The sequence below is a fragment of the Callithrix jacchus genome, chromosome 14 (genome assembly GCF_049354715.1).
Source record: "Callithrix jacchus isolate 240 chromosome 14, calJac240_pri, whole genome shotgun sequence".
Taxonomy (NCBI): Eukaryota; Metazoa; Chordata; class Mammalia; order Primates; family Cebidae; genus Callithrix; species Callithrix jacchus.
This window is the reverse complement of record NC_133515.1, coordinates 84,785,485-84,810,506: the sequence shown is the minus strand read 5'-3', so window position 1 is coordinate 84,810,506 and position 25,022 is coordinate 84,785,485. Positions and strand designations below refer to the sequence as shown.

The 25,022-nt window shown below is 42.3% G+C and overlaps 2 protein-coding genes across 18 annotated transcripts in view; one reads left to right on the top strand and one right to left on the bottom strand.

Annotated features, from left to right (window-relative positions):
* The window catches only part of LOC128928117 (uncharacterized), a 179,065-nt gene that overhangs the window by 24,545 nt on the left and 129,498 nt on the right, over positions 1-25,022 (top strand). For 9 of the 17 annotated variants that reach the window (XM_078349595.1, XM_078349594.1, XM_078349588.1 and 6 more), the window contains 4 exons: positions 10,809-10,904; positions 17,435-21,894; positions 23,161-23,303; positions 23,398-23,459. In XM_078349595.1, the coding sequence (XP_078205721.1) occupies positions 21,599-21,894; positions 23,161-23,303; positions 23,398-23,459 (501 nt within the window). In that variant the 5' untranslated portion in view covers positions 10,809-10,904; positions 17,435-21,598. The remainder of the gene's footprint in view (positions 1-10,808; positions 10,905-17,434; positions 21,895-23,160; positions 23,304-23,397; positions 23,460-25,022) is intronic. The other 8 variants (XM_078349596.1, XM_078349603.1, XM_078349598.1 and 5 more) reach the window with 2 other exon arrangements.
* Positions 1,964-21,299, bottom strand: LOC108588117 (uncharacterized). The gene is made up of 8 exons (XM_078350053.1): positions 21,248-21,299; positions 20,971-21,133; positions 20,728-20,857; positions 18,713-18,748; positions 11,833-11,875; positions 11,079-11,133; positions 10,795-10,890; positions 1,964-10,457 (listed from the first exon to the last, which is right to left on the bottom strand). The coding sequence occupies exons 1-8, from the start codon at positions 21,297-21,299 to the stop codon at positions 3,536-3,538; spliced, it is 7,497 nt and encodes a 2,498-aa protein (XP_078206179.1). The 3' UTR covers positions 1,964-3,535.

Sequence of the window (25,022 nt, the reverse complement as noted above, 5' to 3'; positions counted from 1 at the left end):
GTACACACACACACACACACACACACACACACATTTTGAGAGATAGTTTTGCTCTTGTTGCCCAGACTGGAGTGTAATGGTGTGATCTCAGCTCACTGCAACTTCTGCCTCCCGGGTCCAAGCAATTATCCTGCCTCAGCCTCCCTAGTAGCCAGGATTACAGGCATCCACCACCACACCCAGCTAATTTTTGTATTTTTAATAGAGACAGGGTTTCACCACATTGACTAGGCTGGTCTCAAACTCTTGACCTCATGTGATCTGCCTGTCTTGGTCTCCCAAAGTGCTGGGATTACAGGCGTGAGCCACCATGCCCAGCCTCCTTAAGTAGTTTTAACTATCAGGTTTTCTCTGTTTCATTAAAGTACAGAACATCTGGGAAATCAGTGAAATCCTCACTAAAACGACATAGTTTTTGGTCTCCACTTGTAATCGTTTAATGCTTTATGATGTTTCAACCACATTAAAATATTAAAATAACAATTCCTTGTTCTGCAGAATATATCAGAAAATATTTTTATTAGCATGAATAATATAATTTTTTCAATTCTGAGCGTGACTCATTCTCATAATGATTTAATAATCACCTTTCAATTAAGATTTGATAAGCCAGAGAATTACACTCCAGAAATACTAATATCCATTTTCTAGCTCCTTGGACAGATGTATGTATTCATACATGTATCTATTTCATGGTGTTTATTATTGTGATGTTTTTGCCATTTAAATTGGCAGGAAAAAACCCACATTGAAATGTATTATATTTAACTGCTAGTAAAGTCAAATGTATTTCATTTGCTTCATAGATTTTTATTATGGGATATTGAATATTGTACATAAAAGTGGACAATAACAGTGAATATCTTTGTGCTCACCATTTGGCTTCTATAATTATTAATTTATTGCCACTCTTGCTATATTTAAACCCCTATCCTCTTGTACATTTTTTGAAGTAACTCCCAGACATCACATGATTTCATCCATAAATACTTTAGTGTGCAAATGGTTTTTCATCTGGTTATTATCCAGTTATATTAACCCTTTTGTGTACTATTTCTTGTCCAGGTTCATAGTGTATTTTTGTTCATTTTCAGTACTTTAATACATTTTTAACATATTGACAATAAATTAAAAAAGGTTCGGTTTTCTGTATAGGCCTTAACTTGATGAAGGCAGTAAGTTCAACTTTGGACAACTGAAATTTGAAATGCTTATGGGATATCCAACGATTACAGGTTTTTATAGTTTTTAGTAGACTGCTGCTTGATTCTTCAAAGTGTGAGTGGTGAAAGCTTGGTGCCGATAATGTTATTCAGGGAGATTTTGGTGGAGTGAAAAGTAAAAGGGGTAAGTGGATGTTTATAAAATATTTGAGGGATGGGCATAGAAAAAGACATCTACAAAGAAGACTGAGAATAATGTTTTTGGGAAAAAGAAAAGTTTAGGACTGTGACATCTGTGAAGGGAACAGTTAATAATGTCAGATGTAGCAGAGAGATCAAAGAAGATGATCAACAGAAATATGTGTTGGATTTTGTGGCTGACCAAATGAGAAAATAGTTGCAAACACAGGAGACAGTATGTTATCGTGATGCAAGACTTGGATTTGAATTTTGGCTGCCGCTTATCTTGCTATGTTACGTTTGGAAATATTACTGGTTATTCCATTTTTGTTTTATATAGAAATGTAAGTGTAAACAAGAAAATAAAACATACACAAAATACACATGTATATCTGTTGAGAATCTGTTAGCTATTTGTTTCAAGAATATTCACCAGACATCTTGAAGCATAGTTACAATAGCTGCTTTTGTCTGATAATTCCAACATCTGTGCCACCTTGGGTTTATTGTGTATAGCTTGTCTTTTCTCTTGTGAGTTACTGATTTCCTTACTCTTCATATGTTGAGTTTGAATTGTATATTAGATACATATACATATATATATATATATATATATTTTTTTTTTTTGTTGTTGTTGTTGTTGTTGTTGTTGTTGTTTGTTTGTTTGAGACAGGGTCTTTCTCTGTTGCCCCGACTGGAGTACAGGGGTACAATCTCCGCTTACTGCAACCTTCACCTCCCAGGTTCAAGCTATTCTTGGCCTCAGCCTCTCGAATAGCTAAAATTACAGGCATACACCACCACACCTGGCTAATTTTTTTTTTCCTTTTTTTGAGACAGAGTCTTGGTCTGTTGCCCAGGCTGGAGTGCAGTGGCGTGATCTCGGATCACTGCAATCTCTTTCTCCTGGGTTCAAATAATTCTCCTGCCTCAGGCTTCTGGATAGCTGGAATTACAGGCCCTCACCATCATGCCTGGCTAATTTTTTTTTTTTTGAGACAGAGTCTTGCTTTGTCGCCCCAGGCTGGAGTGCAATGGTGCAATCTCGGCCCACGGCAACCTCCGCCTCTTGGGTTCTTGCAATTCTTCTGCCTCAGCCTCCTGAGTAGCTGGGATTACAGGCGCACATGGCCAGGACCAGCTATTTGTTTTTTTGTGTGTGTGTGTTTTAGAGACGGGGTTTCACCATGTTGCCAAGACTGGTCTTGAACTCCTTTACCCCAAGTCATCTGCCCACTTTGGCCCCCCAAAGTGCTGAGATAACAGACATGAGCCACCGTGCCCAGCTTGTAGGACCCCTTGCAAGGTTCTGCTTTCTTGGAGTTTTAGGTCCCTGTCTAGATGCTGCTGGTGTTACCACAGCTGATCCCATGGAAGTGCCTCAGCAAGGGCAGAGAGAAGGAAAAGCGGGGAGAAACCCAGAGAATTTTCCCTTTCTCTATCCAGTATTTGAAATGTCCTCTTCACTTTGCTTCAGACCAAAACAAGAGATTTTTCTTTTGGAAAACTTTCTGCCTACACTTAGCCTGCAGTTCTGGGTTTGGGGCTACCTTTGAGTCCAGGCTCAGGGGAGATATCAGAGGGAAACAAAATTGGGAAAATCACTGCTGGACTAGTGGTACTTCTAGTTGTGGTTTTCTTCCTAAACCACCTGCTACTATTTCCCAAGTCCTCAAATAGCTGCTCCAGGTATTCTGTCCAGGTTTTTAGTTACATTCAGTGGGAGAGACAGAATGGACTATGCCTACTCTTCACTGGAACCAGAACATAGATATCACTTTAATTTTATTATAATTATATTGCTCACTTGTTTTGGTTAAGGATTTATTGTGTGCCTGTGATTTACTAGGCTTTGCTGTACATTTAGCAGGAAATGGATGATCTAACGTGCCTGCAGTAGGTCACAGATAGTGAAGGGATGTGGGGATGGAGGCAGAAGGTAAACAATTACATATTTATTAGTAGTGAATAATTGGGTTATTAATTTTAGATATTTTAGTCTATTTCTGCTTCAGGATTTGACTCTGTTTATGACTGAGAAAGAAGATCTGATATATATTGTTAATTTTTTTTGATTCTGAAATATAAGGAATGAAAAGTCTGTATATGTATGGTCTGGATATAATTATTAAGGTACAGTTATAAGAAATATAATTACATATAGAATTATAAGAACTTAAAACAATTTTTTATTATGTACTTGTTTCTCGGGTCTTAGAAAAGACTGAAGACAATTTCACATGTTTTACACTTTGCAACTTTGGCTCTATAGTAAACTCTGAAGATTTCATGCCTTGATGCTGTGATTCTGGAGACAAAGTTGAAAATCTGACAGTAGTCAACATTGGTCCTGATGAGAACTTCCTAGTTGGCTCGGGTACCATTGATTTCACATCTTGCCATCCTGAAGTCAACTCCTGATAATATATACCTTGCTGTTTGTCCCCTGGTGTCAGCTCCATAGGTTTTATATATTGAAAACATGGCTTCAGTGCAAAGGCCACAGATTTAATGCATTGTGACCTAAAGCTTGATGTCAAAGAACTTACACTTCGAGGTTGTGGCCATAGAGTTGGCTTCACAGATTTCACATCTCGAGAAAGTGGCTCTGATACAAATAGCATAGATCTTACATTATGCTGCCTGACGTGTGAATGCAACTCCTCAGAATTCATACCTTGAGGATATGGTTCTGGTTTTAACTCCACGGATTTCACACCTTGAGGATATGGTTCTGGTTTTAACTCCACGGATTTCATACCTTGAGGATATGGTTCTGGTTTTAACTCCACGGATTTCATACCTTGAGGATATGGTTCTGGTTTTAACTCCTCAGAATTCATACCTTGAGGATATGGTTCTGGTTTTAACTCCACGGATTTCACACCTTGAGGATATGGTTCTGGTTTTAACTCCACGGATTTCACACCTTGAGGATATGGTTCTGATTTTAACTCCACAGATTTCACACCTTGAGGATATGGTTCTGGTTTTAACTCCACGGATTTCATACCTTGAGGATATGGTTCTGGTTTTAACTCCACAGATTTTGCTTTTTGAAAACATGGCTCTAGTGTAAATACCTCATATTTTAAATCTGGCAGCTCAGAGGCTGAAATCATTTTTGCAGTATTTGCATCATAAAGCAATGGCTGCTTATTTGTGTCCACAGACTTGACATCTTTAAGCAGTGGCTCTGGTAAGAATACCTCAGATTTTGTACCATTTATCTGAGGACCCAAAGTGAATGCAGGTTGCACAGCTTGCTGTGAGCCAAGGTGCTTCCCCCAAAATTGGACTCCTTTAAACTTAGTCCCTGGAGTTAACTCAGAAGATTTCACACCATGCAAGTGTGGTCTGGGATGGAACAGAATAGATTTTGTACCTTGAGATTCTGACCCAGGGTTCAGTTCAGAGGTCTTCATGTCTCGTATCTGTGGCCCTGGATTGAAGTTGATAGAATTTATGCTTTGAAATTCTGACTCTGAATTCAACTCAGAAGAATTCATACCTTGCAGCTTTGGGCCAGCGTTGAACTCCTTTGGTGTTACATCTTGAAATTTTGCCCCTGAAGTCAGTTCACATTTTACATCTTGTAAATGTTGCACAGAGCTGAACATAACAGATTTTATACTTTGAAGCTCTGGCCCTGGATGCAACTCAGATTTCATAACTTGAAATTTTGACCCTGATTTTACACCTTGCAAATGTGGCTCAAGTTTGCACTCCATAGAATTTACACGTCGTAACTTTAGCCCTGGATTCAACTGAGAAGAACTTGCACACTGCACCTGTGGCCCAGGGTTGCATTCCAAAGGTGCTACACGTAGAAACTTTGACCCTGGTGTCAAATCAGATTTTAAATCTTGCAAATGTGGTCTAAGGTTGAACATCAAAGATGTCTTGCTTTGAATTTCTGTTCCTGGGTTCGATTCAGAACACTTCATACCTTGAAGTTTTGAAACTGAAGTTAATTCGGGAGATTTCATACCTTGCAAATATGGCTCTGTGTTGCACCCAATAGAATTTACACACAGAGCTTGTGGCTGTGGCATTAATGCAGAATTCACACCTTGCAAATGTGGCCCTGGGCTGCACCCAATAGAATTTGCACACTGAAGTTTTGGCCCTGGAATAGGTGCAGAGGAATTTACACCTTGCAAGTGCAGCCCAGGATTGCACCCATTAAAATTTACACACGGAAGTGGTGGCTTTGGAGTGAATGCAGAAGAATTCACACCTTGCAAATATGACCCAGGGTTGCACCCATTAGGATTAACACACTGAAGTTTGGGCCCTAGAATGGATGTGGAAGAATTCTCACTTTGTGGATCTGGCCTAGAATTATACTCAATAGAATTTATACCCTGAAATGGTGTCTCTGGAATGGATGCAGAATAATTAATACCTTGCAAGTTTGACCTAGAGTTGAACCCATTAGAACTTACACACTGAAGTTTAGGGCCTGGAATAGATGCAGAAGAATTTACACCTTGCAAACATGGCCCACGGTTGCACCCAATAGAATTTGCACACTGAGGTGGTGGCTCTGGAATGGATGCAGAAGAATTCACATCTTGCAAATGTGGTCCAAGGCAGAACACCTTAGATTTCATACCTTGAAGCTCAGGCCCAGGATTAAACTTGGCAGATTTTATTCCTTGCAACTGTGGCCCAGGGTTGAAATCTAAAGATTGGTTACCTTGAAGCCTTGTTCCAAAGTGCCACTCAGATTTCACACCTTGCAACTGTTCCTGAAGATTGAATTTCATAGATTTTACATCTTGAAGCTTTGTCCCTGTACATAATTCTGAAGGTTTCCTATATTGCAAATGTGGTCCAGGATCGAACCCCGTAGATTTAACACTTTGAAGGTCTGGCCACAGATTCAATTTATGAGATTTCTCATCTTGCTGCTGCTTTTCAGTATTGAACTCAGAAGGTGCCACACTGTGAATCTTTGATCCCAAGGCCAACTCAGAGAGTTGTGCAACTTGCAATTCTGGGTCATGGTTGCCTTCTGTAGAGTTCACTGTCTGAAGCTTTATCAACCCAGAATTTATATCTTGCAACTTTTCCCCAGGATTCAATTCTACAGATTTCACACCTTGATGTTGTATCCCTGGTGTCGACATAAATAATTTTCTATCTTGTAACTGTGAGGTTGAGTTTAACCCCAACGAAGTCCTATCCTGTACCTTTGTACCTAGAGACAATTCAAAAGATTTTACATCTTGCTGCACTGGCCTAGGCATGAGCCCCACAGATTTCGCTGTTTGAAGCTTTGTCACTGGGATCTCTTCAGAAGATTTCGTACCTTGTAATTGTGATTCAGAACTGAACTGCTTAGATTTTACGTCTTGAAGTTCTGTCCCCTTGATTGAATTACAATATTTCACATCTTGCCACTGTGGGCCTGAGTTGAACTCCACAGATTCCCCACCGTGAAGCTTTGTCTCTGGGGTTAACTGAGAAGATGCCACACCTTGTAACTTTGGACCATGGTTGTATTCTACAGATTTTACATCTTGATAGTTTGTTCCTTGAATCAACTCAGAAGATTTTTCACCTTGTATCTGTTGTCCAGAATTGAAATACATTGCTTTCATACTTTGAAGCCTTGTCCCTGAGGTTACCTCAGAAGATTTTATATCTTGAAAGTGTTGTCCAGAACTGAACTTTATACCTGTGATCAGATTGGAAGATTTTATATCTAGTAACTGTGGGCCTGATTCCAGCTCTACAGATTTCACACCTGGAGACTTTCTCCCCAGGGTCAAATCAGATTTCTCACTTTGTAACTTTGGACTAGGTTTGAAGTCTACAGGTTTCACACCCTGAAGCTTCACCCCTGGAATCATTTCAGATGATTTCACACTCTGTAAATGTGGTCCAGAACTGAAATCCATAGACTTAATGTCTTGAAGCTGTATACCTATGATCAACCTAGAAGATTTCAAATCTTGCAACTGTGGACCTGAGTTGGATTCCACTAACTTCACTTCTTGAAGCTTTGTCTTTGATATCGACTCAGAAGATTTCACTCTTTGCAACTGTGGCCCAGGTTTGAAGTCTGTAGATTTGACACCTTGAATCTTGGTCTTCATGGTCAAATCAGAATGTGGGATATTTTTCAACTGTGAGCTGGGGTTTAACTCTATAAATTTCATGTCTTGGGACTTTGTCTTAGGGTTCAACTTAAAAGATTTGACACATTGCCATTGTGGCCCAGAGCTAAACTCCTCAGATTTCGTACCTGGAAGCTTTGTCTGAGCCAACTCGGATGATTTCGTGCTTTTCAAGTGTAGTAAGAAGTTGAGCGCTACGGTTTTATCACTTTGTAATTGTAGCTCTTGGCTTAATACTCCAGATTTCACCCCTGAAAACTGTGACTCTTGTGTAAACACTAGGGACTTCACATCTTGCTGCTGTGTTCTTGGATATGCCTGCAAGGGTTTCACTTTGTGCTGCTGTGGTCTTGGGGTCAACTCAGAAGATTTCACATCTTGCAAATGAAGCCCAGGTTTGAATGCCATAGATTTTATATCACAGAGCTTTGATGTTGAAATTGGGCCACATGACTTCACACTTCTCAACTGTAACCCAGATTTCAAATCAATAGTTTTGAACACTGGCACCTGATGTTTCTGGAGTGATGTCAAAGGTGGTACACTGTGGAGCTTTGGCCTTGGAGTCAACTCAGATGACTTCACATCTCTTAGTTGTATTGAAGTTTTCAGTTCTACAGGTGTGACAGCTTGAGATTGTGAACCACATTTTAGCATAGATTTCATACCTTGGAACTTAGGTACTGGTATCCACTGCACAGATTTCACACTTCCAAGCTGTGAGTCTTGGTTTAACTCCACAGTTTTTACCCCCTGAAGCTGTGGCTCTGAGGTTGATGCCAGAATTTTCCCTTTCGGCAACTGTGGTCCTTGGGACAACTTAGGAGTTTTCACAAATTGCAACCGTGGCCCATAGTTAAACTCCACAGGTTTTGCACCTTGAATTTTTGGCCCTAGAATCAATTCAGATGATTTTACACCTCCTGACTCTACAAAGCATTTCAACTCTGCAGGTTTGACACCTCGAGATTGTGAACCAAGATTTAGCCCTCCAGTTTTTCCATCTTGGAACTCAGGACCTGGTATGCACTGCACAGATTTTGCACTTCCAAGCCGTGAGTCTTGGTTTAACTCCACAGTTTTCACACCTTGAAGTTGTGGCTCTGAGCTTGATGCTGGACTTTTCCTTTTTTGCAGCTGTGGTCCTTGAGACAACTCAGCAGCTTTCACACAGTGCACCTGTGACCCTAGGTTAAACTCCATAGATGTTGCACTTTGAAGTTTTGGCCCTAGAGGCAGTTGAGATGACTTTACACCTCCTGACTCTATGGAAGATTTCAACTCCGCAGGTTTGACAACTTGAGATTGTGAACCAAGATTTAACCCTGTAGGTTTCACACCTTGGAACTCAGGTCCTGGTATCCACTGCACTGATTTCACACTTCCAAGCTGTGAGTCTTGGTTTAACTCCACAGTTTTCACACCTTGAACTTGTGGCTCTGAGCCTGAAGCCAAAATTTTCCCTTTTTGTAATTGTGGTCCAGCAGACAACTCAGGGGCTTTTACACACTGCAACTGTGCCCCAAGGTTAAACTCCATAGGTTTTGCACCTTGAAGTTTTGGTGCTAGAACCAATTTAGATGCTATCATATCTCCCAACTGTAAGGAAAGTTTCAACTTTGCAGATTTGACACTTCGAGATTGTGGCCCAGGATTTAATCCTACAGATTTTACACCTTGGAACTCAGGTCTTGTTATCCACTGAATAGATTTTCTTCTTCCAAGCTCTGGCTCTTTGTTTAACTCCATGATTTTCACACTTTGAAGCTGTGGCTTTGCAGTTGAGCCCAAAGGTTTTGCTTGGTGCAACTGTGGTCCTGGAGTCAACTTGGGACATTTCAGACTTTGCAACTGTGGTTCATGTTTGAACTCTTCAGCTTTTACATCTTGCATATTTGGTTCTGGAGCCAATTCAGATGATTTTATACCTTTCGACTGTAGGTCAGACTTGAGGTCTACAGATTTTATACCTTTAGATTTTGACTCTGGAATTAACTCCAAACACATTATTCCTTCTGACTCAGACCCTCTCTTTACTTGCTCAAAATTCACACATTGCTGCTCTAGTGAGTTTACAGATTTCTGACCATCCTGTTCTGGCTCAAGGGTTAAATCCACAGGTTTTACTTCTTCAAACTCTTGTCCTCTGGTTACATTCACAGGTTTTACTACCAGTCTTTTCTGCCTTGGTGCAAGCTTTACAGATTTTACACATTGCAGATGTGGATCTTTAGTCTCCTTTATAGATTTTAAACTTTGAAGCTTTAAACATGGAGTAATTTCCACAAATTTCGTATCTTGCATTTGTGGGACTGAAGTCAGTTCCTCAGGTTTCATGCTTTGTAGCTGTGGCCTTTGAAGCATCTCCATAGATTTAACCCCTTGAATCAATGGCTCTGGTGCAAAAGCCATAGGCCTCTCACCTTGCATCTTTAGCCCAAATTTTAATTTCACAGCTTTCATATCGTGCAGCTGTGTATCTGGGACCAACTCCTCAGTTTTAAAATCTTGAATTCTTGAACCTGGAGTCAACTCCAGAGATTTTACATCTTGAAGCTCCGAATCAGGGATGAATTCCACAGCTCTGACATGTTCTCTCTGTGACTGTAAGGTTATCGCCACAGATTTCCCACCTTCCCGCTGTGGACTTGGAGTTATTTCCATAAATTTCATTCCTTTCAGGCATGGTCCTGGAGTTAAGGTCACAGATTTCTTATCTTCTAACTGTGACTGTGAGGTCAGCAACTCAGATTGGTGTTTTAACACAGATGACTGGAAAACAGATAAACTATGCTTCTGGCATTCCCAAGTTGTTCTTTCAGAAGAGTTACTGCATGATCTATAGGAGATGCTGTGGTCAGTAGAATGTTCTTCTTTCTTATAGTCACAACAGCGTAAAACAGTCTTCTGAGCCACAAGAACAGAGGAGGTACAGGTAGAAATTGTATCCTGCGGTTCTGGCAAATCCTGTTCCGTAAGCTTTAATCTAAGAAATAAGGAGAAATGTTTCCGTTGCATTGAAATAGGAAAAGGAAAAAAGTGGCTATTTCAAATGCAAAATATTTTTGGCCTGAGGGAGAATTGGGGGGGGGGGAAAAAGTTTCTTCCGCCAACATCAGTTACTTATAGAAAGAATTCCTCTTCCAGGACAAAGGGAGAAAACTGTTCCCATTCCACCCAGAAATTACCCTTTGACCAGTTTGAACCCAGAACTTCCTCCACAGACAAAATGAACTCTTTCCCTCCCTCCTTCCTCCCCTTCCTTCCTCCTTTTTAAAACCTCTACCACCTTCAGTCCTCATCCAGAAACTACGATGCCTGACCTTGCGCTTTCCAGGTTTTGGAAGATCTTTTGAAGTCTCTGCTCTATTGACCGGAGTGTATTTTTTTGGGTCCAGTCGCCAGGGAGTTCTGAAACACTGGATGCAACACGGTATGTCAATGTAATTGAAGTCTCATGAAAATACCAGTAAGGAAAACAGTAAGAGATTTAACATAGAAAAGAGAAAGTTAACATAGTGAAGGAAGGAAAACAGGGTACCAGGTACTTTACTTTAACTTTCACAGAGTTTATCAGTAGAATTGGCTGAAGACAGGCTTTACTCACCACGTCATGTTAGCTTCACTGCAAGCCATCCCAAGGGTTTCTTTCCTCTGTGGATCTGGAAGAAGAGGTGAAGAATCTGTCAGCATCATGATTATTCACATCATTTCAGCCAACCCCCTTTTTTTGCAAATAAGGAAATAAAGATGAAGTTATGCCCAAGATCATGAAGCTAATTAGTGGTAAATCTCAGACTTAACCCATCTCAACATTTTTCAAAAAGCTACACTGCTTCCATCATACATGCTGCCTTCATCATACAGTAAATGTAAGCTATATACATTGGGAAGCATAGGAATAATCATAGTAATAAGCAGTGGGAGTAGGGGAAAGAGAGGCCATGATACATATTTTTTCCTCCAAAGGAGTCTATCCAGTATCTATGGTGGGGGAAAAAAGATAGGGAAACTTCCCTCACCAAACTCTTGGTAGTTACCCTTTGTTCATTTTACAATCTCACCAAGTTTCCTTCCCAATACCTTGGGATTTGAACAAAAGGAGCTGAGGAGAGGAAGCATGAGGAAAGGAACCGTGCAGCTGTATACATACAGCTCTTTTTTTTTATTCTTCTAATCTTATGACAGATTAACATACATCTCTTTAGACATGGGGATACTAGAAGAAGCACACTTCTTCCATTTACATCCTCTTTCCAACCTCCCTCCACCTGCTATTTAAGGCTAGAGGCATAAGGCAGACCTATAATTGGTCTGTCATTAACCTGGAACTGAAGAGTAAAGGATAGAATCATTCTGACCTGTTAATTTCTGGATCTTTTTCCATCTATGGTGCTTTGAAGTCTATAGAAGCACAAAAAGAAAATCAGGTTATGTTCTAGGTTAGAGACTTTATTGACAGCACATCTCACCTTTTAGTTATCAGATATTGATACATCTCATGTATGAGGTATTGATAGAGTTGGCACCCATAACCATACATAAATATATAGAGGATAGTGATTAACTTCCTAAGACGGAAGGGAAGAATTACTCAAGAAGTTACATTTCTACTGGAGTTTAAAGAATCAGCATAAGACTTTTAGGTGAAGAAAGAGTATTTCAGGCAAGCGGAAACATCACTGAGATCAGCATGTCATGAAGGTCAGGTGCACTTTTGCTAAGCAGTGGGAGATGCTAGGCTGACAAGGTAGATGGAAGCCAGGTTATGCCTAATGATAAAATTTTAATTTTATTCTATAGTTGGAAAACTCCCAAGGTTTTTGCAAAATGCTCCAGGTCATTTTAAAGGCAGTAATAGCATTTGTTACCATTTCAAATCAAACAGTTTTTTTTTTGAGACAGAGTCTTGTTCTGTCACCTAGGCTGGAGTGCAGTGGTGTGATCTCGGCTCACTGCAACTTCCACCTCCTGGGTTCAACCGATTCTCCTGCCACAGCCTCCCAAGGAGCTGGGATTATAGGCATGTGGCACCATGCCTGGCTAATTTTTGTATTTTTAGTAGTGATGGGGTTTTGCCATGTTGGACAGGCTGGTCTCAAACTCCTGACCTCAGGTTATCCGCCTGCCTCAGCCTCCCAAAGTGCTAGCTGGGATTACAGGCATGAGCCACCACTCCTAGCCCAGCAGCCTTTTAATACCGAATTAAGCTTCTCAAAAAAGAGTAAGGGAAATCGTTACAGGCCAAAAATAAGGAGAAAAGTGAAAAACATGAGTGGCATATCATCTGATATTTCAATGCCCTACATCATTTGTAGCATCAATCAGAAGGGATTTAGGTTAACAACAAAGTGGGAGCAAAAGACAAGGCCCATGTGAAGTGTGTATTTGGAATTGAGGCCCTGGGAAATAGTCAGAATTCTCAAAGTGCCTCGTGTTTAGTGGAAAGGTGGCTAGGAAAAAATCTGCCCACCACAAGAAAATTTGTACTCTAGGTGGGGAAAACAAACAAACCCTTCCCTGAGAATTTTAACCATGAGTCTATACTCATACTGGCTCCGCATTCTAATTAAACCCACTGTGTTGCCAGGAACCCTCAAACTGAAAATAAAAGTGGAGTGAACCTGGGCCGGTAATGCTTTAGGGTAAAAGATGAAAGTAAATGTAAATCTCCTTGGAAATTAAAAAGAAGTAGAAGTGGTCAGGTGCAGTGGCTCATGACCATAATCCAGCATTTTGGGAGGCTGAGGCAGGAGGATCCATCATGCCCAGGAGTTTGAGACCAGCCTGGGCAACATGTGAGACCCTGTTTCTACAAAAAATAAAAAGTAATTTAAAAAAATTAGCCGGGGTGGCCAGGCACAGTGGCTCACACCTGTAATCCCAGCACTTTGGGAAGCCAAGGCAGACAGATCACTTGGGGTTGGGAGTTCCAGACCAGCCTGGCCAACATGGTAAAACCCCATCTCTACTAAAAATACAAAAATCAGCCAGGTATGGTGGTGCATGCCTGTAATCGCAACTACTCAGGAGGCTGAGGCAGGAGATCACTTGAACCCGGGAGTTGGAGGTTGCAGTGAGCCAAGATCATGCCATTGCACTCCAACCTGGGCAACAGAGCAAGAGTCAGTCTCCCAAAAAAAAAAAAAAAAAAAAGCTGGGTGTGGTGGTGTATGCCTGTGGTCCCAGATACGTGGGTGGTTGAGGTAGGAGGATCTCTTGAGCCCAGGAGGTCAAGTCTGCAGTGAGCTGTGATCCTGCCACTGCACTCTCCAGCCTGAGTGACACAGCAAGACGCTGTCAGAAAAAAGAGAAAGAAAGAAAGAGAAGGAGGAAGAAAACTGTTTGAATAAGTACATATTAATAATGTGAAAACTCTGATAAAATAGTTAAATTCCTAGAAATAAAATAAGATACCAAAGTTGGGCAAGAAGGAATAGATCATTTGAGTAGACCAGTAAGGATGAAAGCATTTGAAATGATTATCAGACATTCTTTATCAGACATAATAAAATAATTCACCAAGATTTCTGAATACCAGAACGACTTACAAATATCAATAACATTACTACAGTAAAAACTATAAAAATATTATTTAAAATAATAAAAGATATTTTTCACAATAGCAACAAAAAATGATAAAAGTAGCAAGGTGTTAAGTAAACCAATAATACAGAAGACTTCCATGTAGAAAACTATAAAATGCTAATAAAAGACATAGAAGATGATCATAATAAATGGAGAGACAGTCCAAGTTCTTGGTTGGAATAACTTGAAATTACAAAGATGTCATTATTCCCCAAATTAATTTTTTTTTAAGGCAGTCTTGCTCTGTCAGCCAGGCTGGAGTGCAGTGGTGTGATCTCGGCTCACTGCAACCTTTGCTTCCTGGGTTCAAGCAATTCTCCTGCCTCAGCTGCCCGAGTAGCTGGGACTACAGGTGTGCGCCACCAGGCCTGGCTAATTTTTGTATTTTGAGTAGAGACAGGGTTTCACCATGTTGGCCAAGCTGGTCTTGAACTCCTGACCTCATGATCCACCTGCCTTGGCCTCCCAAAGTGCTAGGATTACAGGTGTGAGCCACCAGCCCAGCCAAATTAAATTATGTATATATGTGTTTGTATATAGACATATATGTATATTTTTAGTCTATTTATTTATTTATTTGTTGAGACAGGGTCTTGCTCTATTGCCTTGGCTGGAGTGCAGTGGCATGATTCACTACAGACTCGACATCCAAGGCTGAAGTAATTCTCCTGCATCAGCCTCCCAAGTAGCTGGGACTATGGGTGCATGACCCCACACCTGGCTAATGTTTTTTATTTTTATTTTTTGTAGAGACAAGCTCTCATTATATTGCTCAGGCTTAAATAATATTTTAATGTATTCCCAATTCATATTTCATTTGGAATGTTTCAAGAACTTGTTAAATGCTCTAAAATTAATGTGACAAAATAAAGGTCTACTAATAGCTAAACCAACCTTAAAAAGAAGAGCAAAGGGAGTGACTTGCTGTACCAAACAGCAAACATACAAACACTAAGACAAAGCTGTAGGAAATAACAGGAACAAGTAGACCAATGGAACAGATAGAGAGCTCAGAGGCAAACTTATGTATACATGGCAAATTATTATAATAAAGGGAGTTCCATAAATCAATGGGAAAATGATTGTTTAGCAAACAGTGACGAGAGCCGGGCACAGTGACTAATGCGTATAATCCCAGCACTTTGAGAGGCCAAGACGTGCAGATTGAGCTCAGGAGTTCCAGACCAGCCTGGGCAATGTGGGGAAACCCCATCTCCACAAAAAATTAGCCAGGCGTGGTGGCACACACCTGTGGTCCCAGCTACTTGGGAGGCTTAGGTGGGAGGGTCACTTGAGCCTGGGAGGCGTAGGTTGCAGTGAGCTGAGACGGTATCATTGCACTCCAACCTGAGCGAAACAGTGAAACCCTGTCTTAAAAAAAAAAAAAATAGGCCAGGCATGATGGCTCACGCCTGTAATCCCAGCACTTTGGAAGGTCGAGGCGAGAGGATCACGAGGTCAGGAGTTCGAGACCAACCTGACCAACATGGTGAAACCCCGTCTCTATGTTAAAGAAAAAGAAAAAAAAAGAAATGGTTATGGGAAAACTAGCTCACTATAGAGAAAAATAAAGTTGGATCACTTCCTAATACCACATATAGAGGTGGACTTTAAGTATATTAAAAACTAAAATGTGAAATGTAAGACTGGAAAAGAGAAAAAAAGGTAGGAGAAAATCTTTGTGACCTAAAGCAGAGAACTCCTTAAGGAAAACTTCAGAAAAATAAACCATAGGCATAATTGCTAAAAGAGAAGAATTTAAATGTTTCCACCACACACAAAACAGATAAGTGAGATGGCTATGTAATTCACTTGATTTAGTCAGTCCGCAATGTAAACATCCAGCAAACCATCACATATGAAAGTTGTCAAAACTAATATATATAAAAGTCAATTAAATGTCATGCATCACTTGTTACAGAAGAAATAGTGGACATTTGAATTTTACACTTTAAGATGATGTTAAAATAACTTTCCAGTTATAAAATTATTGTTTTAAAATAAAATGTGTCTAATATATATTATAAAAAAAATGGACAAAATACTTTAGTTTCTATGGATGTTGACAAAATTATGATAGTGAAAGAAGTTTGAGAGTCAAAAAAGGTTTGAAAATGCTGCTGCAGACAATAGGTTACAGAGAAACTTTGTGTGCTTAGTTTAGCAGAGTGACACAATTAGCTTTGGGGGTTCTGTGTATGCTATCTTTGTGACAGTGTCTTGCTCTGTCATCCAGGCTGGAGTGCAGTGCAGTGGCACCACCCTGACTCACTGCAGCCTTCACCTCCCAGGTTCAAGTCATTCTCCTGCCTCAGCCTCCCAATTAGCTAGGACTACAGGTACATGCCACCATACCCAGCTAATTTTTGTATTTTCAGTAGAGACAGGGTAGTCTCCAACTTCTGGCCTCACGTGATCCACCCATCTCAGCCTCCCAAAGTGCTGGGATTACATATGTGAGCCACCGCGCTCAGCAGAAACTGAATTTTAAATTCTATTTAATTTTAATTAATTTATGGCCAAGTGTGGTGACTCATGCCTATAGCCCCAGCACTTTGGGAGGCTGAGGTGTGTGGATTGCTTGAGCCCAGGAGTTTGAGACCAGCCTGGGCACCATGGCGATACCCTGTCTTTATCAAAAAAATACGAAAAACAGGCAGGCATAATGGCATAGGCCTGTAGTCTCAGCTAATCGGGAGACTGAGATGGGAGAATCACTTGAGCTTGGAAGTTCAAGGTTGCAGTGAGCCATGAGTTGTACTCCATCCTGGGTAACAGTGAGATCCTGTCTCGAAAATAAAAAATATAAATGATCACATATGACTAGTGGATACAATATTGAACATCACAGGTCTCAGCCTGTGAATATCTCCACATAAATTCTACCAGCACTTCCAATACAATAGTTGATTTTCTGCCTCCCACCACATTCACCACTTTTCCTATCTAATGTTGCCTGTGTTGTTTAAAACACCATCATCTTGTGAGTCATTCAGGGTTAGAATTGAGAAGTCATTTATTTATTTCACAAACAACTACGGAGCCCTTACTAATATGCCAGGCAGTGTACTAGGCACGGGAAATGCCGTGATGAATGTAGTCCTCATAGAAAATGATGATAATGTTTATGACTTACTCTTGGCATAAGGAAAACTAGACTCAATACCTTCTCCCTCCTTTGCAAGGGAGTTTTACATCACCTTCCACATGCAAACGTTCACCCCAGGACCGCCTCCACTTTCACATCCCTGACAGCAGACACTTTCACCCCTTCCACTTACTGCTGTATCAATAGTGCACAGAGGAGTGCAAATGGGGGGAGAGGGGTGGGATAAATATTTGGGGAATTAATTTATGTTCTCTTCTCTTTTTTAGATGGAGATTTCTTCTTGTTGCCCAAGCTGGGGTGCAGTGGCATGATCTCAGCTCACTGCAAATTCCACCTCCTGGGTTCACGTGATTCTCGTGTTTCAGCCTCCCCAGTAGCTGGGACTATAGGTGCATGCCACCATGCCTGGCTAATTTAGTATTTTTAGTAGAGACGGGGTTTCACCATATTGGCCAGGCTGGTCTTGAATTCCTGACCTTAAGTGATTTACCCGCCTCTACCTCCCAAAGTGCTGGGATTACAGGCGTGAGCCCCCCACCTGGCTATGTACTCTTTTTCACCATACTGCTCTTATTTTATTTCCTCCCTTCTTCCCACTAAACCATTAAAATGGCCTACCTATTCCAGAGAACTATAATAAAAGCCTGCTGGAGGTATTTAAAGCCTCACTCTTAAAGTGCGGTCCCGGTTGAAGGGCAGCAGCATCACCTGGGAGCTTGTTAGAACTGTAGAAACTCAATCCCTACCCAGCCTTACTACATCAGAATCTGCTTTTTAACAAGACCCCCAGGTGACACATATGCATGTTAAAGTTTGAAAAGCATTGCTCTAAAGCACAGCTCTAAGCACATTTTTACCTGGCTTTAAAATTTTTGATATCTTTCAAACGGCACAGAGTGGTATTTATACAAAGTATTCAGCCTGGCATTCAAAACTACAATGTGACCTCTGTCAATTTCTCAACCCTTTCTCGCTCTGAGTCCTTACTGTTCTATACTCCATCTAGATTGGCAAATGCAGTCCTCATAGCACTGCAATCTCTCCTCAGACATATCCAATACTCTTCCCTTTCCCATGCCTTTTTTCCAATGTATTCACCCCAACCACCTTCCAAATCCCACTCTTTCTCTGAAGCACACTCAAACATGAGCTCTCCCTGATGGCAGTTTATAGAGCCCCTTGTTCAAAATGCTGTCTACCTCCCAAGTCTTTAGCAACATGTATACATCTAACTCTTAACACATTCTCTTTCCTTGAAGTTACGTGTCTATCTGTCTCCCCCACCTCGAGGTCCTAGAAAGTGGGGATAGTTTTTTATTCTTCTTCAATGTCTACTACACTGCCATATATAATAGGTGCTCAAGGTCTGCAGAAATGAATCGGAGGAAAAATGATGTATAGTGACCTATAGGAAGACATCCAGGGGCACTGTCTCAGCTCCCCTCTCTCCACATCCAGTTCCTCCCCTGACCCAAAAGTATAGGAGTTTCTGTGGCCTTAGGAGCAGGGACCAGTGAGTTTCAAGGGAGGGCTACATCACTTACCTCTGAGTTTATCTTGGCTGGCACCTGCTTCCAGCTCTGAGTCCCAGAAAACAGCATCCAAAGTCCCAAAATGAAAAAAACAAATAAGAATAAAAGGTTGATACATGACGGCAGTGGGATGTCCATCCCCTAAATTGGTGCCATTTTTCAACCAGATGTTCTTCTCAACTGAAGAGTTTCCTGCCTCCAGGCTGTGACTTCATGTGCTATCACAATGGGCACATGTAGTCACATGTATATCTGACAGCATGCAGTCAGTGTGCAGGCTGCTTAGGTCTTTTCTCTGAGCCACACCCAAAGTAGCATCTGCTGCCCCTTCCTGCAGCTGTCCATAGGCTCTGCTCTGACAGCCAAACTCGGGGAAGAACTCCTTTATGACTCCTCTAGGATTGGGCTAGACAGCTTGTCATTAAGTAGGGAGTATAGAGGCAAGGTTTTAAAGATGCAGGACTTCCAAGTGGCCTGTTCTACCCTACAAGCATTTTCTCTAGAGCCAATCACTCCCTAGAAGTCCAGGTATGGAGTTAAATGTCCCAAACCACAAACTAGAAAACAAGATCAAGTAAACTAAAGAAAACTAGGATATTTTTAGTAGGTACTCTCAGAACATTTGAGACATACGGTTTCCTAAATCTAAGGCTTGACACATTTCCTAGCTGCTATTGCACTGGGACAGAAAAGAGATGCCAGAGAGGGAAATTAAATGACCTTAGAGGATCACTCTGCCCCAGAATCTACAGTCTCATTTTCAAAATCTGGAACATTTACTCTGTCAGGTCATCCAGACGTGACTGGATTCTCCAGGCTAATTCACTCAACAAAAAATGTACAAGGAATCAATTCATGCTATAACAAAGATTAATAAAACTGGCCAAAGCATTCTTCCTTTTTTTTTTTTTTTTTTTTTCTTTTTTTGGGACAGAGTCTCACTTTCTCATAGGCTGGAGTGCAGTGGCATGATCTCAGTTCACCACAACCTCTGCCTACTGGGTTTAAGCGATTCTCCTGCCTCAGCTTCCCGAGTAGCTGGCTCTACAGGCGCGCGCAACCACACATGCCAGAATGCATCACAGAGCTTTCTAAAAGCCTTGTCTGGGGCCATTAAGAGAATGGAAGCATTTTGGACAATATATAGATGGCACGGGGTCATCGCTGTGAAGGTTGCTGACCAGAAGCCAACAGAATGGTATTTTAGAAAATGAATTAAGCAGTACTGTAGGAACAAAGTCGGAAAGGATAGCATATCAAGACATGATTTGTTTTTTGTTTTTTTTTTTGAGCCGGAGTTTCACTCTTGTTGCCCAAACCAGAGTGCAGTGGTGCAATCTCAGCTCACTGCAACCTGGGCAACAAGAGGAAGACTACGTCTCAAAAAAGAAAAAGGATTGAAGTTGGGAGACTTGAACCTTTGTCTCTAAGGTTCAAGCGATTCTGCTGCCTCAGTCTCCTGTGTAACTGGAATTGCAGGCGTGCGTCACCATGCCCGAGTAGCTGTGATTTCAGGCATAGGCCACCATGCCCGGCTAATTTTTTGTATTTTTAGTAGAAACGGGGTTTCACCATGTTAGCCAGGCTTGTCTCTAACTTCTGACCTCAGATGATCCACCCGCTTCAGCCTCCCAAAGTGCTGGAATTACAGGCGTGAGCCACCGTGCCCAGCCCAGCAATTTTTAAAGTTGTAAAAATCACTTCGAAAACACCAAGTTTGACTTTTCTTTGCTCACCATAATACCTAACTCTAAGTCATGCACTTTGGTCTTTACTCTGATATAATATCAACTGAGCCATGTGTTAGTCCAAGTTCCCTAACTTTTAGCTGTCAGGGCTCTGTCTTACATCTGCTTAACAGCCTTCAGAGGTTCTGGCTCTATTATCCAGCGGGCGCTCCACAGATTCCTGCTACCTGATTGAAAAGGAAAAGACACAGAGGAGACAGCTGCAGATGTGAGAAGGGAAGCTGAGTGTGAATGGAGGCCTAGGAAGAAGGAGGGCCAGAAAGAGCCTGCTGCCCTCACCTTCATCCAGCCCTTCTCCATCAGGCCGCTGTTTCCAGAGTCTTGCACTCTGAGGTAGCAGTCCACGGCACGGCTGTACTCTCCAGCCTGCTCCCAGTTTCGCGCTTGTTCCACAAGTCCCTCCACACCCCTGTGGAGATTAGAGCACTGGGGCTAGGCATGGGGGGGGCGGCATGCTCTAACCTGTGCATGCCTCATGACGCTCCCAGCCCTGCCACTGCTGCTGGACCTCTGGCCTCATACCTGGCCCCCTTCTTAGTAGCTTCCCGCTCATACTCCTCCTGCAGAGCCTCCAGCTGACCGGGCACATAGTCCTTGCAGATCTGCAGCGTGTCACTCCATAATCCAGCCTCCTTCTCAGATTTCCAGGTATCAAGAGGGCAGAGGCAGGCATGACAGCTTCCCACTGCCACACAGGTGCCCTGGTCCACGGACTCCTGGGTCCTTAGACCTCTCTTCTCCTTCCTCTTTCCTGTCTTTCCCACTCCCCAGTACTAATCTCCTTGATCTTTCTTCATACCAGGGGTCACTGTGGCTATCTGTGGGCTCTCAGACTGTCTCCGTCGCCTCATGGCCCTGAATCCAGTGCCCCACCTTATTATAATTGAGAGTCAGGCCTGATCTCTAGGCCCGGAGCAGCAGCCCTTCTGCTTTCTGAAAGTCCTCCTCCTCCGACACCCTCCGAGCCTGTCCCACAAGCACCTCACGTGGGCCTCGGCCACATGCTAAGCTATCTCCCCGTCCTGAATATGAACAAACCTGCCCCCAAATGGGGACAGAGGAGAGAATGAGTATAGGACTAAGGCCCCAATTGGGGGAGACAAACAGCCATGTCACTGAGGGGTATAACACTGATTTGTTCTAGGTTTGAATGAAGGTCAAGATAATCATGAAAGATCCTGGGACTGTGACTGGGGAAACAGGATTAAGGAATGTATGGGGTAACTCACATGATGACTTCTTCCCTGGGTTTACCAGCTTTGATGAATTCAGCTTCAGCCTCTTCGAATTTACCCTACAGGGAGAAGGACAGCTGTGCGTGATGAGGAGACTGGCATCACAGGCAGCCACGAGACGGGTCTGCACACCAGGCAGCAGTGCACTAGGGGATGGAACAAGAGGGCTCTGCGGTCGGGGTCCAAATCACACCCATACCTCATCCTCCAGGTACATAGCGTATTTGAGATGGATCTCAGGGGTTTTGTGCTTGAGGGACAGCCAAGAGAGTTCAAAAGCAAATTCAAAGGAGCTGAAACAGAAGGTGCAGATAAAGTTCTTACTTCATACTTCCCTTCATAAAAGAACAAGACAAGACAAAATAGAGAAAGGACAGGGTTGAGGGGAGAAAAAGAGACAGGTTTAAGGATAACAGACATGAAGTGACAGAAAAGCATAGAGATAAAGAGGAAGACAGGCAGGCAGCCCTGTGAAGACCATGTCACTGTTGGCGTGGATCAAGAGATGTCTGGAAAAGCCTGTGGCTTCCCTGAGGCCAGCTGCTCCTGTGGAAGGAGAATGGGCCTGCGAAGGGGAAGGGAGGAGTGAGCCTCTCAGTCCTATGCTGACAGGGCCAGGAGGGCTCCTGGTGCTCATCACCTCCTCCTGAGCCCCAGCTGCATTATCAGAAACAGTCTCTCCAAAAAAGGGGCAAGATCACCCTCAGCATCGGACTCCACGATTGGCATTTATAACAGTTGCTTAAGAAAAGTTCACTTTGCTCTTTCCGCCATTTTTCTGCACAGCCACAATGGTGCGCATGAATGTTCTGGCTGATGCTCTCAAGAGCATCAATAATGCCGGAAAGAGAGGTTCTTACCAGGCTGTGCTCCAAAGTCATCGTCTGGTTTCTAACTCTGATGATGAAATACACTGGGTGAATTTGAAATCACTGATGATCATAGAGCTAGGAATATTGTTGTGAACCTCACAGGCAGGCTGAACAAGTGTGGAGCGATCTGCCCCAGATCCAACATGCAACTCAGAGATCTAGAAAAATGGCAGAATAATGTGCTCCCATCCTGCCAGTTTGGTTTTTTGTTGTTGTTGAGATGGAGTCTCGCTCAGTCGCCCAGGCTGGAGTGCAATGGCAGGATCTTGTCTTGCTGCAACCTCTGCCTCCCAGGTTCAAGCGATTGTCATGCCTCAGCCTCCCAAGTAGCTGGGACTACAGGTGCCCGCTACCATGCCCAGCTAATTTTTGTATTTTTAGTAGAGATGGGCTTTCACTATGTTGGTCAGGCTGGTCTTGAACTCCTGGCCTCAAGTGATCGGCCTGCGTCTGCCTCCCAAAATGCTGGGATTATAGGCATAAGCCACCACACCCAGCCTCCCTGTTAATTTAGAACAGTTACTGGATCCTTGTCAAAGCCAAGGTCAGAGATTAGAAGAGAGCAACTCTGTATTGGAGGATTATTGAGTGAGTTTGCTTTACAGGTGGCCAGGACTCAAGGAGGGGCCAATGCCCACAAACACATGGCCTTTCTGTGGGCAAAGAGGCTGGGAGGAGAAGCTGCAGTTAGATTGTTTGCCAAGCTTGGACTCCTGGAAGCTTCTGTTGACCATGCTGCAGACAATTGGTGAGGCCCCGAACATTCTCTCCACAAGCCCCATCCCAGACAGAGCCCTTTTCTAGATAAAGAAAATTAATGCATAACTGAAAAATATTTCCAGAAGCGGAGACAAGAATGAAGAAATTCAGTAAAGGAAGATTCTTGGAAGGACATGATAGAGTGGTAAGAATAAATTAACTGCTCCTATTCCCTAGGGGCTCAGAACAGTGTTTTAGTTTTGGCCATTCTAAGAAGGGTAGAGAGGGAACAGATTGTAAAGCTAGCACTGCAGACTGTAGAACTGAGTAGTTCTAGCTACTTGGGAGGCTTAGGCAGGAGAACTGCTTGAACCTGGGAGATAGAGGCTGCGGTGAGCCAAGATCGTGCCACTGCACTTCAGCCTGGGCAACAGAGTGAGACTCTGTCTCACAAAATAAAATAAAAAGTTAACAGGAAGAAGGCTACTGGACTATAGGAGAGGTGGTAGACTGCTTATGAAAGAAAAAAGTAATCAAAGGCCCAAGAAGGAAGTTTGTCTAGAAAAGTAAGGACTAACCCAAGAGGAGGAAATTAGGGAAAGGGTGAAATTAACTATGTAAACCTCTCTGAAAGCTCTCCCCAAACCTTTGGAAACCTAGCTCACCAGTACACTTTCCTCCCTTGAGTTTACACCCCCTTTTCCCTTTTTCCCTCATATCCCCCCCTGCATCCTGTCCCTCTTTTCTGTTACCTGTTCCAAAAAGATCATTTCGACCAGTTTGTGGTTCTTTCTCAGCATGGCTAAACGTGCTTGGACCTGAAAGTCTGTCCCTTCTCCACCTGTGGGGAAAAAGGAGGCTCTGGTTTTTCTGTAGTTGCTGTATTCTATCTTGTGAGGGCTGAGATTAGAAGGCCAGATGGATGTAGACAATAAAAGACCTTATGAATCAACAGGAAGTTAAAAAAGAAAGAAAGAAAGAAAAGATTTGGGGAGGTAAAACACTTCATAGAGCTTAAAGGTTTGAGGTTCAGCGACTCTGAAATGGTCTGACTGGAGGGTAGAGGTGGAGTGAGCAGGGTAAAGGAAACTAGGGATGGCTGGAAAGCTAGGAATCATGGGGCTGAATACTACAAGAAATCAGTTTGGGAGACGGAATGAATCAGGAGCATAATACTTGCATATTCCCGGGATACTTGATCTGCAATCTCATTGGTCTCATGCAGGAATTGAGCTTTTGCTACTTGACCCAAAGCAGAAAAGCACCTATGGCATGGAAGCAAAGACATTAATATAATATTATTACAGAATCGTCATTAATTCATTGGTTCAGCAAATACAAATTGATGTGCATCTATCATGTGCCAGGCAGTGTGCTTGTCACTGGAGACACTTAGGAGAAAGGGAAGATGAGGGCCTTACTCTCAAGAGAACTTCCATTCTAATAGAGACAAATAATTAGTAGAAGTAGAGATAATAAAAAATAAAGTAATATAATACAATAGATCAAGCTTGCTCAACCCATGGCCCAAGATGGCTCTGAATGTGGCCCAACTCAAATTCATAAACCTTCTTAAGATATTATGAGATTTTTTTATTCTCTTCCTTTTTTTTTTTTTAAGCTCATCAGCTATCATTAGTGTTAGTGTATTTTATGTGTGGCCAGAGGTGATAATTCTTCCAATGTGGCCCAGGGAAGCCAAAAGATTGGATGCCCCTGTTATAATGACTGAAGGGGCCACTTTAGTTGGTAGTTGGAGAAGGTCTCC

Bases quoted from the DNA above. Each gene is read 5' to 3' on its own strand.
- LOC108588117 (XM_078350053.1), bottom strand. From the start codon at position 21,299: ATGAGGCGACGGAGACAGTCTGAGAGCCCACAGATAGCCACAGTGACC. The intron at 11,876-18,712 runs GTAAGTGATGTA...GTGCTTCTATAG, and splicing joins CAGCCAAGATAAACTCAGAG to ACTTCAAAGCACCATAGATG. The intron at 11,134-11,832 runs GTCAGAATGATT...CTCTTCTTCCAG, and splicing joins AAAGATCCAGAAATTAACAG to ATCCACAGAGGAAAGAAACC.